Source organism: Molossus molossus, unplaced genomic scaffold (genome assembly GCF_014108415.1).
Source record: "Molossus molossus isolate mMolMol1 unplaced genomic scaffold, mMolMol1.p scaffold_m16_p_19, whole genome shotgun sequence".
NCBI classification, from domain to species: domain Eukaryota; kingdom Metazoa; phylum Chordata; class Mammalia; order Chiroptera; family Molossidae; genus Molossus; species Molossus molossus.
The window spans coordinates 15761677-15775675 of record NW_023425354.1 but is presented as its reverse complement, the minus strand read 5'-3'; the positions used below and the strand labels follow the sequence as shown (position 1 = coordinate 15775675).

The 13999-nt window shown below is 36.6% G+C and overlaps 1 protein-coding gene across 4 annotated transcripts in view; it reads right to left on the bottom strand.

Annotated features, from left to right (window-relative positions):
- VMP1 (vacuole membrane protein 1) overlaps positions 1 to 13999 on the bottom strand; it is a 126499-nt gene that overhangs the window by 69568 nt on the left and 42932 nt on the right. For all 4 annotated transcript variants that reach the window (XM_036268642.1, XM_036268641.1, XM_036268638.1 and 1 more), the window contains exon 6: positions 10151 to 10318. In XM_036268642.1, coding sequence (XP_036124535.1) covers positions 10151 to 10318 — 168 coding nt within the window. The remainder of the gene's footprint in view (positions 1 to 10150; positions 10319 to 13999) is intronic.

Sequence of the window (13999 nt, the reverse complement as noted above, 5' to 3'; positions counted from 1 at the left end):
AGATGTGTGTAGTAGGGAGAAAAGTATATATTAGTACATAATCGGGAGAATGTGAGTTCTAATCTTGACTCTAATACTGACCTATGCAATGCCAGGCAGGATACTATACATAAACCTGCCAGACAATCCGTGGTGTGTTGCAGACACAAAATTAAAGTCAGTTCTCTAGCATTTTTTACTTATACTCTTTTTTTTTTAAATCCTCAGCCAAGGATAGTTTCCCATTGATTTTTAGAGAGAATGGAAGGGAGGAAGGGAGGAAGGGAGAAAGGGGAAGAAGGGAGAGAGGGGGAGAAGGGGGAGAGAGTGAGAGAAACATCATCAGTTGCCTCCTGTACACCCCCGACGGGGGATGGGGCCTGCAACATTTTGGTGTGTGGGATGACACTCCAACCAATTGAGCCACCTAATCAGGGCTCTACTTATACTCTATTATTTTTGTCAGTTTTCCCCCATTTTCAAATACTCAAATAATTTGGTAATGGGCATTCAGTAGTATTAGTTATTAGACAAATATTTTCTAGGAAATCTAGTATTTAGGATGTTGCTTTAATCCCAACAGAACTTTTTTGTACAGAGTTAAAACTTTCAACAAATTGTGGTCAGGAAGTCCCTTGAAAACTCAACATTAGGATGGATACATTTTCACCACAGGAAAAATGTTTGTATTTCCTCAGGACATTGAGTGACTCATGTTTTAGTCTCTTTGTGGATTCTTGCTTTTGAAGAGATTTTTTTTTTCCAACCAACTCAGGATATAAGGATGAAAACAAAGGTAAAAGATTCAGGACCTTCGTCTGATCTTATATGGCTCAAATGCAGCACAGGTACAGTGCAGGAGGCATAGGGTCTCCAGGACAATTCTCATTTTGAGCCACCCTCCTCTGCTTGAGTCACAGTGAATGACAAAGGCATTTGCTCGTTCTCAGAAGCAACTTCAGGCCTTTCTGTTTGCTCTGTCCTATAGCTCTGCCTACAAATGCCTTGAAAAGACTCCCCAAGGTACATCATCAAATTCAAACAGTTTGTGTTCACAGTGTTATATTCCCATGTGTGGAAGCAATGATCTCCAAGTGAAAGTGCATCACCCACATGTGAAACAAGCTCTGAAGCAAGAATAAGGCTATAGTTAGTTAAACAAAGAGAAGGGAGGGAGAAGAGACATATACAGAGAAAAACAAAGGAACAGAACATAAATCATACTTTGCTGAACAGGAAAAGTTCAAGTTAGTGAACTTTGGAGGATGTTAGAAGACCAACTTACTATTTTAAAAATTGGTAACAAAAAGATCAATTATTTATCCTGTCTTGCCTATATGAAAGATATCTCAGTAATCAAATTGCTGATTAGGAGAAGGTTCTCTTTATAAAAGTATATCAGTCAATAACTAAAGAAAAAAAAATGATATAACTGGAACACCCCCATTCTATAACCCTTAATAATGAACTTATTTTTTTTTATTTTATTTATTTTTTATTTTTTTATCCTCACCCAAGGATATTTTTCCATTTTTTTGTTCAGATAGAGTGGGAGGGAGAGAGAGGAAGACAGAGAAAAACATCGATGTGAAAGGGACACATCGAGTGGCCGCCACCCTCACGACCAACCAGGGCCGGGGACAAACTGCAACTGAGGTACGTGCCCTTAGCGGGAACCGAACCCGGGTCTCTCTGGACCGCAGGCCGACGCTCTAACCTCTGAGCCAAACCGGCCAGGGCAATATTGAACTTATTAATAATGGTGCTAATACCACACACAAAATAGACAACCAGACACTATTGCACCTTGCGATAGAAATGCACAAGACTTTGTAGTTCACTCTTGCCAAAAAGAAATTTTTTCAAGCCTCTCAATTTATCAACTCACAGGAAACATAGGGAACATAGAAACATATTGAAACTATACCTACTGGAATACAATTAATAAAATCAGGGCTGTGGGGAACTATACTTGACAAACAATCCAGTTTCAATAACAATACATTTAGCCTGGCTGGTGTGGCTCAGTGGATTGAGTGCTGTCCCATGGACTGAGAGGTCCCAGTTCAACTCCCGATCAGGGCACATGCCTGGGTTGTGGGCTTGGTCACCAGTAGGAGGCATGCAGGAGGCAGCCGATCAATGTTTCTCCTCACATCAATGTTTCTCTCCCTCCCTTCCTCTCTCTAAAAAAAAAAACCAATTAAAACCTATTTAACAAAACAAAACAAAACAAAATACATTTGAAAAGAAACAAAGAAATAAATACAACCAAAAAATTTGAACACTAACTGTTTAATTAATTTGAATAGACTATTCCTAATTTCACTTAGGCATGATGTTTTTAAAATTCTAAGGTTGATGTATTCACTGATGAAATGTGATTATTTTATCTAGGATATGATTCAAGATAATTGAGAGCAGAGTGTAGGGGTATATATAAAACAATATTAGCCAGGAGTTAATATTAGCTGAAGTTGAGTAACAATATTTTGAATTCATTATGTAATTCTTTGTACTTAAATTTTTTCCATAACAAAAAGTAGGAAGAAAAGTTAACTGCAACATTTTATTTAAAACATGAACTTTCTCTTGACGCCTGTTAAGTCAAATGTTCAATAGTTCTGAAAGCAATCATATGATTCAAACTCATGACAAGTTTCCTTAAAGTTAAAAAGGAAGTAACAGTGGATTGAAGTGAAATCAAAAGCTACACAATGTCTTATACTTAACTGACCACACATTTTATATATATTTTGTTTTTTGTCACTTTTTTTTTTGTTCTCACCCAAGGATATTTTTCCATTGATTTTTAGATGGAGTAGAAGGGGGGGGGGGTGAGAGAGAGAAAGAGAGAGAGAGAGAGACACTGATGTGAGAGAGATACATCGATTGATTGGTTGCCGCCTGCATGACCTGGACCCGGACTGAGGACTGAACCTGAAACCAGGTTTGTGTCCTTGACCGGAAATCAAACCCATAACCCTTTGGTCCAAGGGCCAACGCTCTAACTGCTGAGCCAAACCAGCCAGGGCACACACACATTATATTTTAATTCTGTTCATGGTTTCCCATATTAGCAAGGTATAAGAATGGTGATCACAAGTCAGTATTCTATTTTTATGCAAATAAATAAAAAGAAAATATAATCATTCTGGCAGGTCCCCCAAAACACATTATATTCCAGACAAGGAAGTTTATTTAGCCAATTATCTCAAATTAGATACTAAAGTATCAAAACTTCATGATTCTTACAAAACAAGTTTATAATTCTTCACAATCAAAACAAAAAACAAAAAACAAAACAAAACTACAGAACACTAAAAGCCTGGGCTTAATAAGGGGAAGAAATGATTGGCTTCTTTACTGCAAAAGAAAGACAAGTAGTATTTAGTCAAGCAGAAGTTCAGAAAGCTCTTCAAAAAACCATCTACTACATACCAATGTACTACCCTGTAGTCCCTACTTCTTGAACTGGAGATTTGAATATGTACAAAAAATGCAACACCAAGAGAGAACACTGGAGTCTTCATTTAATTCAAAGATTTTTGGAAGTAGAAAAGTTCTAAATTTTTGTGCTTTTAAAAAGTTTTGTCCCAAGGTTTCAGGTTTGATCTCTAGTCAGGGCACATATGAGAATCAACCAATGAATATATAAATAAGTGAAACAACAAATCAATGTCTCTCTCTCTCTCTCTCTCTCTCTCTCTCTCTCTCTCTCCCCCTCTTTCTCTCCCCCTCCTTCCCTCGCTCCTCCCTTTTCCTCCCTTTCACCTTTCTCTGCCTAAAATCAATAAATAAAAATTAACAAAAAAAGTTTTATCAAGTGGATTCACAAGCAAATCAATAGCATCTTGTTTTCTATGTAGGGAATCATAAGTTTAATGGTAAGAATCTGGAGAGTAGAATTTTTTTTTTGTATCCTCACCTGAGGACACTTTTTTTCTATTTTTTGTTCAGATAGAGTGGGAGGCAGAGAGAGAAAGAGATAGAGAGAGAAACATCGACGTGAAAGAGACACACTGAGTGGCTGCCACCCGCAGACCAACCAGGGCCAGGGACAAACTGCAACTGAGGCACGTGCCCCCAGTGGGAACCGAACCCGGGTCTCTCCAGACCGCAGGCCAACGCTCTAACCGCTGAGCCAAACCGGCCAGGGCTGGAGAGTAGAATTTTTTTTATACATAAATGCTGACTACTAAGAAATAGTGGTAGTTTTGTATTATCAGTGTGTTAATAATCTTTAAAAACAAAATACTTTTTTGATTAAATATTCCAACTATAAACATGAGTCAGAGGTGAAAGGCATAAGTTTGGAGGTAAACTTAAAACCACTGAGAAATCCAGGGCTCTTCCACAAATGTTTAAAAAACAATTACGTCAATTCTAGTAAAATTATCAGATTGTTTTACAAACAAAAAAGAGAAAAATTTGCTTCCAGTTTTCCTTGAGTTCAATTTTAAAACAGGCTTTGAAGGAAGGCAGTTTTGACACAGGGTACGACATGGATGAAACTTGAAGACATTATACTAAGTGAACTAAGCCAGATGCAGAAAAGACAGATATTTCTGAGTCCATTTATATGGGGTATCTAGAACAGGCAAATTCACAGACAGAAAGCAGAACAGAGGTTAGTTACCAAGGGCCGGAGAGAGGAGGGAATGAGGAGTTATTGTTTAAAGGGTACAGAGTTTCTGTTTGGGACGACAGAAAAGTTCTGGAAGTCGATGTTGCTGATGGGTAGGCAACACTGTGAATGTACTTAATGTCAGAAAGTTGTGCACTTACAAATGGTTAAAATGGTGCCCTGGCTAGTTTGGCTCAGCAGTTAGATCGTTGACCCGTGGACCAAAGAATCACAGGTTTGATTCTGGTCAAGTGCACATAATGTACCTCAGTTGCAGTTGGCCCCCAGCCCATGCGGGAGGCAACCGGTCCATGTGTCCCTCTCACGTAGATGTTTCTCTCTCCCTCCCTTCCTCCCACTCTATCTGAAGGTAAACAGAAAAACATCCTCGGGTAAGGATTAAAAGAACAAACAAAAAACCCACAATGGTTAAAATGGTAAGCTTCATACATATTTTACTACAATAAAAACAAAACCATGAAGTTAACAAATATGTAAATGCCCTTAAAAGGTGATGCTCTCTATCTGAACTCACACAATGCTCTTCTCCCCTGCCCTGTTGAAATTCCCTTTACTCCCCTGCACTCCTTATTTTCCGTAGATCTTAACTGAATCACAGAAGAGGGAACATTTCTGTGCTACATAGATTTCTCCTTCATAGCACTGATCACATTTTGTTTAATATTTACATATATAATTTTCTCGTGATACTTAGATATACATTTTCCCATGATAATCATTCCCCTCACTAGAGTATAAAGCTCCATGAGGGTAGAGACTGCTAAGTGTTGCTCACTCTGACTCTCCAGTACTTGGATATATAATAACTATTATTGGAATTCTGAAAGAAAATTTATGAAGACTTGCTATGGTGATACAGCCAAACTGTAGATAAAAAATACAAACTGAGAAGAGGTAACCTACTGATCAACAATACAAAACAATTTATTTTAATGTGCTCCAAATACCTATATGAACAAGTTGACCCTGCTCTTTATCTTATAATTAGAAGTACTATGTATTTTAATGATTTCACTGACTCAGTATATGTATATTGATACATATACTGTAAAGATACATATACTGTGGAGTCTGTAAAGATATTTTAATTTATAAAGTACAAATTAAATAAAAATTTTAAACAAGTTATCAGTTTTCAATCAAGACATTAGCCTGAAAAATAACATATGGGATCAAATTTGTGAAAGGATTAAGTCCAACACACCCTAAATCAGGTTTCTCAACCTCAGTAGTACTGACATTTTATGTGTCCCATTTAGCCTTTTTTTTTTAAATCCTCACCCAAGGACATTTTTCCATTTTTTGTTCAGACAGAGAGGGGGGAAGAGAGAGAAAGAAAAACATCTATGTGAAAGGGACACATTGAGTGGTTGCCACCCGCATGACCCAACCAGCGCAGGGGACAAACTGCAACGGAGGTATGTGCCCTTAGTGGGAACTGAACCTGGGTCTCTCTGGACCGCAGGCTGACACTCTAACCACTGGGCCAAACTGGCCAGGGCAGCCTTTTTTATTTTTTTAAGACCAGAAGAAACTGAGGGAAGACTCAGTTTTTCAGATTATTTTTTAATATGCTTTTAATTGATTTTTTTTCTTTTTTAGAGAGAGGAAGGAAGAGAGAGAAACATCAATGAGAGAGAGAGAGGGAGAGACATTGATTGGCTGCCTCCTGCAAGACCCCCTACTGGGGATTGAGCCAGCAACCCAGGTGTGTGTTCCGACTGGGAATATAATGGGGATCTCTCAGTACATGGAAACATGCTCAATACACTGATCCCCACCAGCTGGCCATAATCTTTTATTTTATTTATTTATTTTATCCTCACCCGAGGACATTTTTTGATATTTTGTTCAGATAGAGTGGGAGGGGGAGAGAGAGAGAGAGAGAGAAACATCGATGTGAAAGGGACACATCGAATGGTTGCTACCCACACGACCCAACCAGGGCCGGGGACAAACTGCAACTGAGGTACGTGCCCTTAGCGGGAACTGAACCCGGGTCTCTCCAGACTGCAGGACGACGCTCTAACCACTGAGCCAAACTGGCCAGGGCTGGGCATACTCATTTTAAATATAAAACTCAATGGTATTAACTTCATTCACAATGTTGTACAACCATCATCACTATCTATTTCCAATATTTCTCATCACCCAAATGGAAACTGTATCCATTAAATATTATTTCCCACACCCTTGGAATCCTCTAATCTACTTTTTGTCTCTATGAATTTATCTCTTCTAGATAGTTCATATAAGTGGAATCATACAATATTTGTGTTTCTATGTCTTACTTATTTCATTTAACAATGTTTTCATAAGGTTATTCATATTGTTGCATGTATCAGAACTTCATTCATATATGGCTGAGTAATATCACACTGCATGCATTTACCACTGTTTTTAATCCATTTATCTGTTTAGGGACACTTGGGTTGTTTCCACCTTTCTGACAATATGAATAATGCTGCTGAAGAGTAAAGTACACATATTTGTACTTATATTTGAAGACCAATTTTCAATTCTTTTGGATATTTACTAAGGAGTGAAATCAGAGGAGGGTCACAAGGAAATTCTGTTTTAAGTTTTTGGAAAACCACCAAACTTTTTTCCACAGCAGCTGAATCACTTTACATTCCCACCAGCAATGCATAAGGGTTCCAATTTCTCCACATCCTCACCAATACTTATTTTCCTTAAAAAGAAAAAAAAAAAAAAAAAAGCCATCCTAATGTGCATAAAGGGGTATTTCCTTATGATTTTCATTTTCATTTTCTCAATGATTAATGATGTTGAGAATCTTTCCATGGGCTTATTGGCCATTTGTATATCTTCTCTGGTGAAATGTCTATTCAAGTCCTTTGCTCATTTTCTAATTGGGTTGTTTGTGATTTTGTTGTAGGGTCATAGGAATTCTTTAAACATTTTCTCCCATTCTGTGGGTTGTCTTTTCACTCTCTTGATAGTGCCCTTGATGCACAAGGTTTTAATGTTAGTGAAGTTCAATTAATCAATTTTCCTTTTGTTACCTAACCTACATTTTGGTGTTACATTCAAGGAACAATTGCCAAATTCAACATCATGCAGATTTTTTCTGTATTTCTTCTAAGAGTTTTATAGTTTTAGCTCTTAAGTTTATATATATCATGTATTTTGAGTTAATTTTTGTATATGGTGTAAGGTAATAGTCTAACTTTATTTTTTTGCATGTAGATATTCAATTTTTCCAGTGCCCTTTGTTGAAAGGACTGTCCTTATAAATGTTCAGAACAAAACAAATTTAAACATAACTTGATATGTGCTACATTTTTTACATGACAAAAGACATTTGTCCACAAAAAAGAAATGTGAAGAGCAAACAAACATTCAGCCAATTAGTATTTATTTATTTATTTACTTATTTATTTTGTATCCTAACCCGAGGACATTTTTCCATTTTTTGTTCAGATAGAGTGGGAGGGAGAGAGAGAAACATCGACGTGAAAAGTACACATTGAGTGGCTGCCACCTGCACAACCCAACCAGGGCTGGGGACAAACTGCAACCGAGATAGATACGTGCCCTTAGCGGGAACTGAACCCGGGTCTCTCTGGACCACAGGATGATGCTCTAACCGCTGAGCCAAACTGGCCAGGGCTATTTACTTATTTTTTTAAAAGATTTTTTTCACTGATTTTTTTTAGAGAGGAAGGGAGAGGGAGAGAAAGAAAGACATCAATGTGAGAGCAGAACATCAATTGGCTGCCTCCTATACGCCCCCCACCAGGCATGTGCCCTGACCAGAACCAGCAACCTTTCAGTGCACGGGATGACACCCAACTGAGCCACACCAGCCAGGACTGCCAGTATTTATTGACATTCTTATACTATGAGCAAAGTCCAATGCTGAGTGCTGTAGGGGTAATACATTTAATGCAGTCTGTATTTCTGAGGCGCTTAAAATTTATTTGGGGAAGTGAGTTGCTACACCAAGTTGACTAATTTAAGGCATGCATAACACCAGGCCAAATGAGCACTTCAGACAATGTGCACTATGGGATTTTAGAGGAGGCAGTTGTCACTGCCAGCTGGGATGGAAATTTCTTTATTGGCTATGGTGTTAATCCAGCTTCGTAAATCATTTTTGAAAGAACAAAAGAAAAATAAAAAACTAAAGTCTATGTACATAGCCCCTTTCTAGCATGTTCCAAGTATCTTCTGTTATTTTAATAAAATTTTTTCATCAAAAAACTAATGTGGTCAAATTTTAAAAACATAGGCAACTAGTACAATGAATCTGTTTCCAGTGTTTATAAAAGAGTAACAGGAAACATGACAATTTTTCCTGTCTTTCATATTCAGCAAGTTCAATGTATGGCATTTCCCTTATAATTCTTTTAAAACACAACATAACTGCTACCACTTAAATGTGTTTCAAAACTCTGCCTCTCCTGTGGGCATAGTATTCACATTCACCTTCATTTTAGTTAAGGTTTTTAAGTAATCTGTTCCGTATTTTTTATTTTATAAGAAACTGTTAGAGAAAAAAGTTACAGGTAATATATAATTTCGTAAATGCAAAAGATGAAGTAAAAAATAATCCAGCCCTGGTTGGTTTGGCTCAGAGGTTAGAGCGTAGGCCCATGGACCAAAGGGTCGTGGGTTCGATTCCGGTCAAAGGCATGTATCTTGGTTGCAGGTTCAATCCCCAGCCCTGGTCAGGGTCATGAGGGAGGCAACCAATCAATGTTCTCTTTGACAACAGTGTTTCTCTCTCCCTTTCTCTCCCTCCCTCCCATTTTCTCTAAAAATCAATGAAAAAATATCCTTGGGTGAGAATTAACAAAAAAGAAAAAGAAATCCAAATGGTAATAGGAACTTTTGAGCAAATGAACTATTCCTCAATGACAGACACCTGGATGAATTTAAGCATATAGGAAAAAAATGTTTTGTATGAGTTAAAATACATTTGCCACTGAACATGTAGTCCAAAAATTTTCCAAAACATACTTAAGCAAATCATTGGAAAAAAAAAAGAATCGGTATAACTGAAAGGAAGATCAAAATGTACAACCATAGTAAAGCTTGGTTTATGAGGAAATGTCTCACCTTACTTAGTATTGTAACAATTCAGAAAATAAAATGAGTCCTCTAAGAATAACCACTGAGTATTTAAATTTAGGAGAGAGACATAACATTTACCAATCTGAGACTGATATTTAAGCACATGCTGTGTGTTTATCAAATATATAAACATTGGTGAAGTTGTACAAAATAGTATAGTTGTATCATCCATACTCCTTTTCCCTGCTGTTGTCTACTTGGCATCAATTGCTCCATGGTACTATGGCTTCATGCCTTCCTTCTGAATGTCATTAATGAACAGAAAAAGCTCTAAAGGGTTTGTTTTACTTGGAAGTAGGCAGCTGATGACTTCATGAATTAATTATCTACTGACTTGGTATATGTTTGGATTCAATTTTAATGAGGTACAACAAAATATACAGACAGGTTACTTTTAGACAAATATGAGAACGGACATCTTACCCACATGCAGGCCTCAATCCTAACTTTTGAGATGATGCTCCACAAAGAAACAGATCCTTCAATGCCCTCTTCATCTGGACAAATAATCTGATCTGGATAGGGCGGTTCAGGGAAATTAACTGAATTGCACTCATAAGCAGCTAATGTAACTGAAGCTATATGTGGACCCTATAAAACAAATACGAGAAACTTGATTAGAAATATTAATGTAAAAGGAAAAATCAATATAAATGCTATTTTAATGGTACTTTAATTGACATATTAATAGAAAAATCTTAGCTTTTAAAGAACAAGAATCTATTTAACTAAATATTTCAAGATACAGATGGTAATTTGAAAAATTCCTTCCCAGAATTTCTTCCTAGCTTGCTTAAAAAAAAAAAAAAAAAAATCAGATTGATAATTTACATATTGTAAGAGTCACTTTTTAAGGTCTATATTAAGAGTTTTGACAAATATGTGTAACAACGAATCAAGATACAAGACATTTTCATCACTGCAAAAAGTTTCCTGTGTCCTTTTGTATTCAATTTCCCTCTCACAATACTCGTCCCAAGAAAGCATATGATTTCTGGCTTGATTCTGATTTTATCTGTATCTCTCATTTGTAAGAAGGTTATAGTTCCTTTGATAAAAACTTCCAGTGCTGCTTTTTTTTTTTTTGCATAATTTGAGAATATAATTTTTTGTCCTTAAAAATAGTTGGTGAAATAACTACCTCACTTATATTTTATTATTATTATTTTTATCCTCATCCGAGGACATTTTTCCATTTTTGTTCAGATAGAGCAGAAAGGAGAGAGAGAAAGAGAGAGAGAGAAATATCGACGTAAAAGGGACACATCGAGTGGCTGCCACCCGCACAACCCAACCAGGGCCGGGGACAAACTGCAACCGAGGTACCTACCCCTAGCGGGAACCGAACCCAGGTCTCTCTGGACCGCAGGCTGATGCTCTTACCGCTGAGCCAAACCGGCTAGGGCCTCACTTATATTTTAATCATATAGATTAAAATGGGTTAATAATGCAATCAAGGCTTAAACAAGGGTTCCCAAATATACATGTCGGCCAAGGTGAGGTTTCTGCATAAGAATCAACTAGGGAGTTTTTTAAAAATATGAACTCCTGGGTCTCCTAAGCATAGATTGATCCAAAAGAAAGGAGTGGGAACCTGTATGTTATCACCAAGCTCCTTTAGAGTTTCAAATAACTTAGGTTCTAATAGGCTAAGTTTAAGAATCATAGGGAAAATAGTAAATTAAAAGTCAGTTTATTCTTCTGCAAGGCAAGAGAATTAGATTCATTTTATGGTGTTATCCAGCTCCAAATCACAAAACTCCAAATATAATCAAACATGTCAATAAAATCCAATGATAATTTCTAAAGTTCTCATAAAACGTAAGATCTAAAAGTTGTACATTCTTAACGTGGTGCTCTAACACCCAGGGTATGAGTATTCACTTTAAAGCATACTGTAGACAAAGTTTATAGCATAGTGCTCATAAGCATAATTTCTAGAGCCAGATGTTCTGGTTTAGGTTCTGGCCTCTGCCACTTATCTTCTAAGCCTTGCTTTCCTCATCTATACAATGGAAATAATAAAATACCTTCAGGATCTATATTCTGGGGAGGTTGTAAAGTTTAAATTTGTTAATTCATATAAAGTGTTCATCTTAGAACAGGACTGGGCATATAGTAAGCCCTCAAAAAGTACCAGCTATTAGCTGTTCTGAAGAAAAACACTGTAACCCTGGCCAGTTGGGCTTACTGGTTAGAGGATCGGCCCGTGGACAAAGAGTCGTGGGTTTGACTCAGGTCAAGGGCACGTACCTCGGTTGTGGTTCGGCCCCGGCCCTGGTCAGGGTCGTATGGGAGGCAACCAGTGGATGTGTCCCTCTCAAGTAGATTTTCTCTCTCTCTCTCTCTCTCTCTCACTCACTCTCTTTCTCCCTCCCTCCCTCCCATTCTGTCTGAAGATAAATAGAAAAATATCTTTGGGTGAGGATTATACACATACACACACACACACACACACACACACACACACTAAGTGATCTCTGTATATGAGAGAGTCTTATAAAATTAAATAGTGAAAGAATTTGTGGTTCAAAGACCATGTATAAGATGCAGTGATAAAAATAAGACACCAAAGAACTCCTACTGCTGTTAAGGTAAAAGGCAATATAAAACAAAAATTTTTGTTGCATGTTAATATGTAAAAGGATATTCATAAATCTCAGCTACATTTCTTTCTAAATGCAATAAGTATCTTTGTTCAAATAAAATATAAAGAATGAAGTTCTACACTTAGCACTGAATCAATTAGTTATTAGGTTTTTCTGAACCAAAAAAAGCTATGTGAATTTTTAGTTGGTTCCTCTTTTTCTTGAGTTTTAATTCAGAGAAATCCATAAATAGTAATATATACGTTTTAAAAATAATTATTGTATGTTTTTGAAAGAATGCTTTTGAGTATTCAGGTCTTTAAAAAAAAAAAGTTATTAGCCAGGAAATCTACAATGGTCTCTTTGAATACTATGTGCATAAGAGATTTCACAAATGGGGAGGGGAGAAGATTACTGTATAATCCTAAAAAAAAAAAAAAAAAAAAAGTTTAAAATTTGGGGAATTCAGAATAACTGAATAATCAGTGAAAAATTTCTCACTGTGTAGTTAAGCATCAGATGCAATTTAAAGAAAAAATTATAACTTTCACCTTTATTGTTTAAAAAAGTTCAAGAGTTTGTCTATGATATTGGCGTATGACTGTCCCCTATAGACCGCAGAAACAGTCTACCCCTCAACATTAGAACAAAAATTGAACTTTCCTGGAATATAAAATGAGATTTCTGGGATATTTATGAAGAAAAAAAGTACATTTCTATTTTAAAAGTACAGATAAACTATGCACCCCATCAAATTAAACACATTATCCAAAAAGATACAAGACTTTATTCATAGTTTTAATTTTGAGTGACTCTAAAAAGGGAAATTTTCAGCAATCTGATGAGAATTTTTTCCCTAAAGAAAGGACAGTTCATTCACACAACTAAACTGATATATACTTTCCATAACCACACTAATAAGTCATGATTACTCAGCCTTACAGGCACATGTGGTGATTCCCAGACAAAATGAACACAAATAACTCAGCTTCTTGTCCTTTGCTCATTCTCAAGAGTCCATTTAGCCTGTACCTTGACATTTTAGTTTAAACTATGTTAACTGATAGGAAACCTCACAAATTCTTTTCAACATTATAGGTCAGTTGTTCCTAGATATAATTCACTTGACTGAAAGAAATAGTTTACATGAAAAAAAAAATCAAACAAAAACAATAAAAAATCATTTTGATTAAAATTTTAAAAGCTACATATTCAAACTAACCTTTAAGTGTATGTTCTAAAAACTACAAGTCCTATTACTATGTATCAAACACAAAAACATCACATTTTTAAAAAATATATTTTTATTGATTTTTAGAAAGAGAGGAAGGGAGAAGGAGAAAGAGATAGAAACATCAATATGAGAGAGAATACAACCATTGATTAACTGCCTCCTGCACTCCCCTCACTGGGGATCGAGCCCGAAACCAGGGCATGTGCCCTGACTGGGAATCAAACCAGTAACCTCTTGGTGCATGGGTTGACGCTCAACCACTGAGCCACACTGGTCGGGCGAAAGAATCACATTTTAACCATACCAAATGGAGAAACATGGGATAAAGACAACTGCTATAGTATAAGTAGAAAAGACTACCTGGAAAGAACAAGCATGAAATATAAAGATAACAATGTTCCAGCTCTCAGGGAGCATGCAGGTACTGAAATGTACTGGCTAGAGATTCTG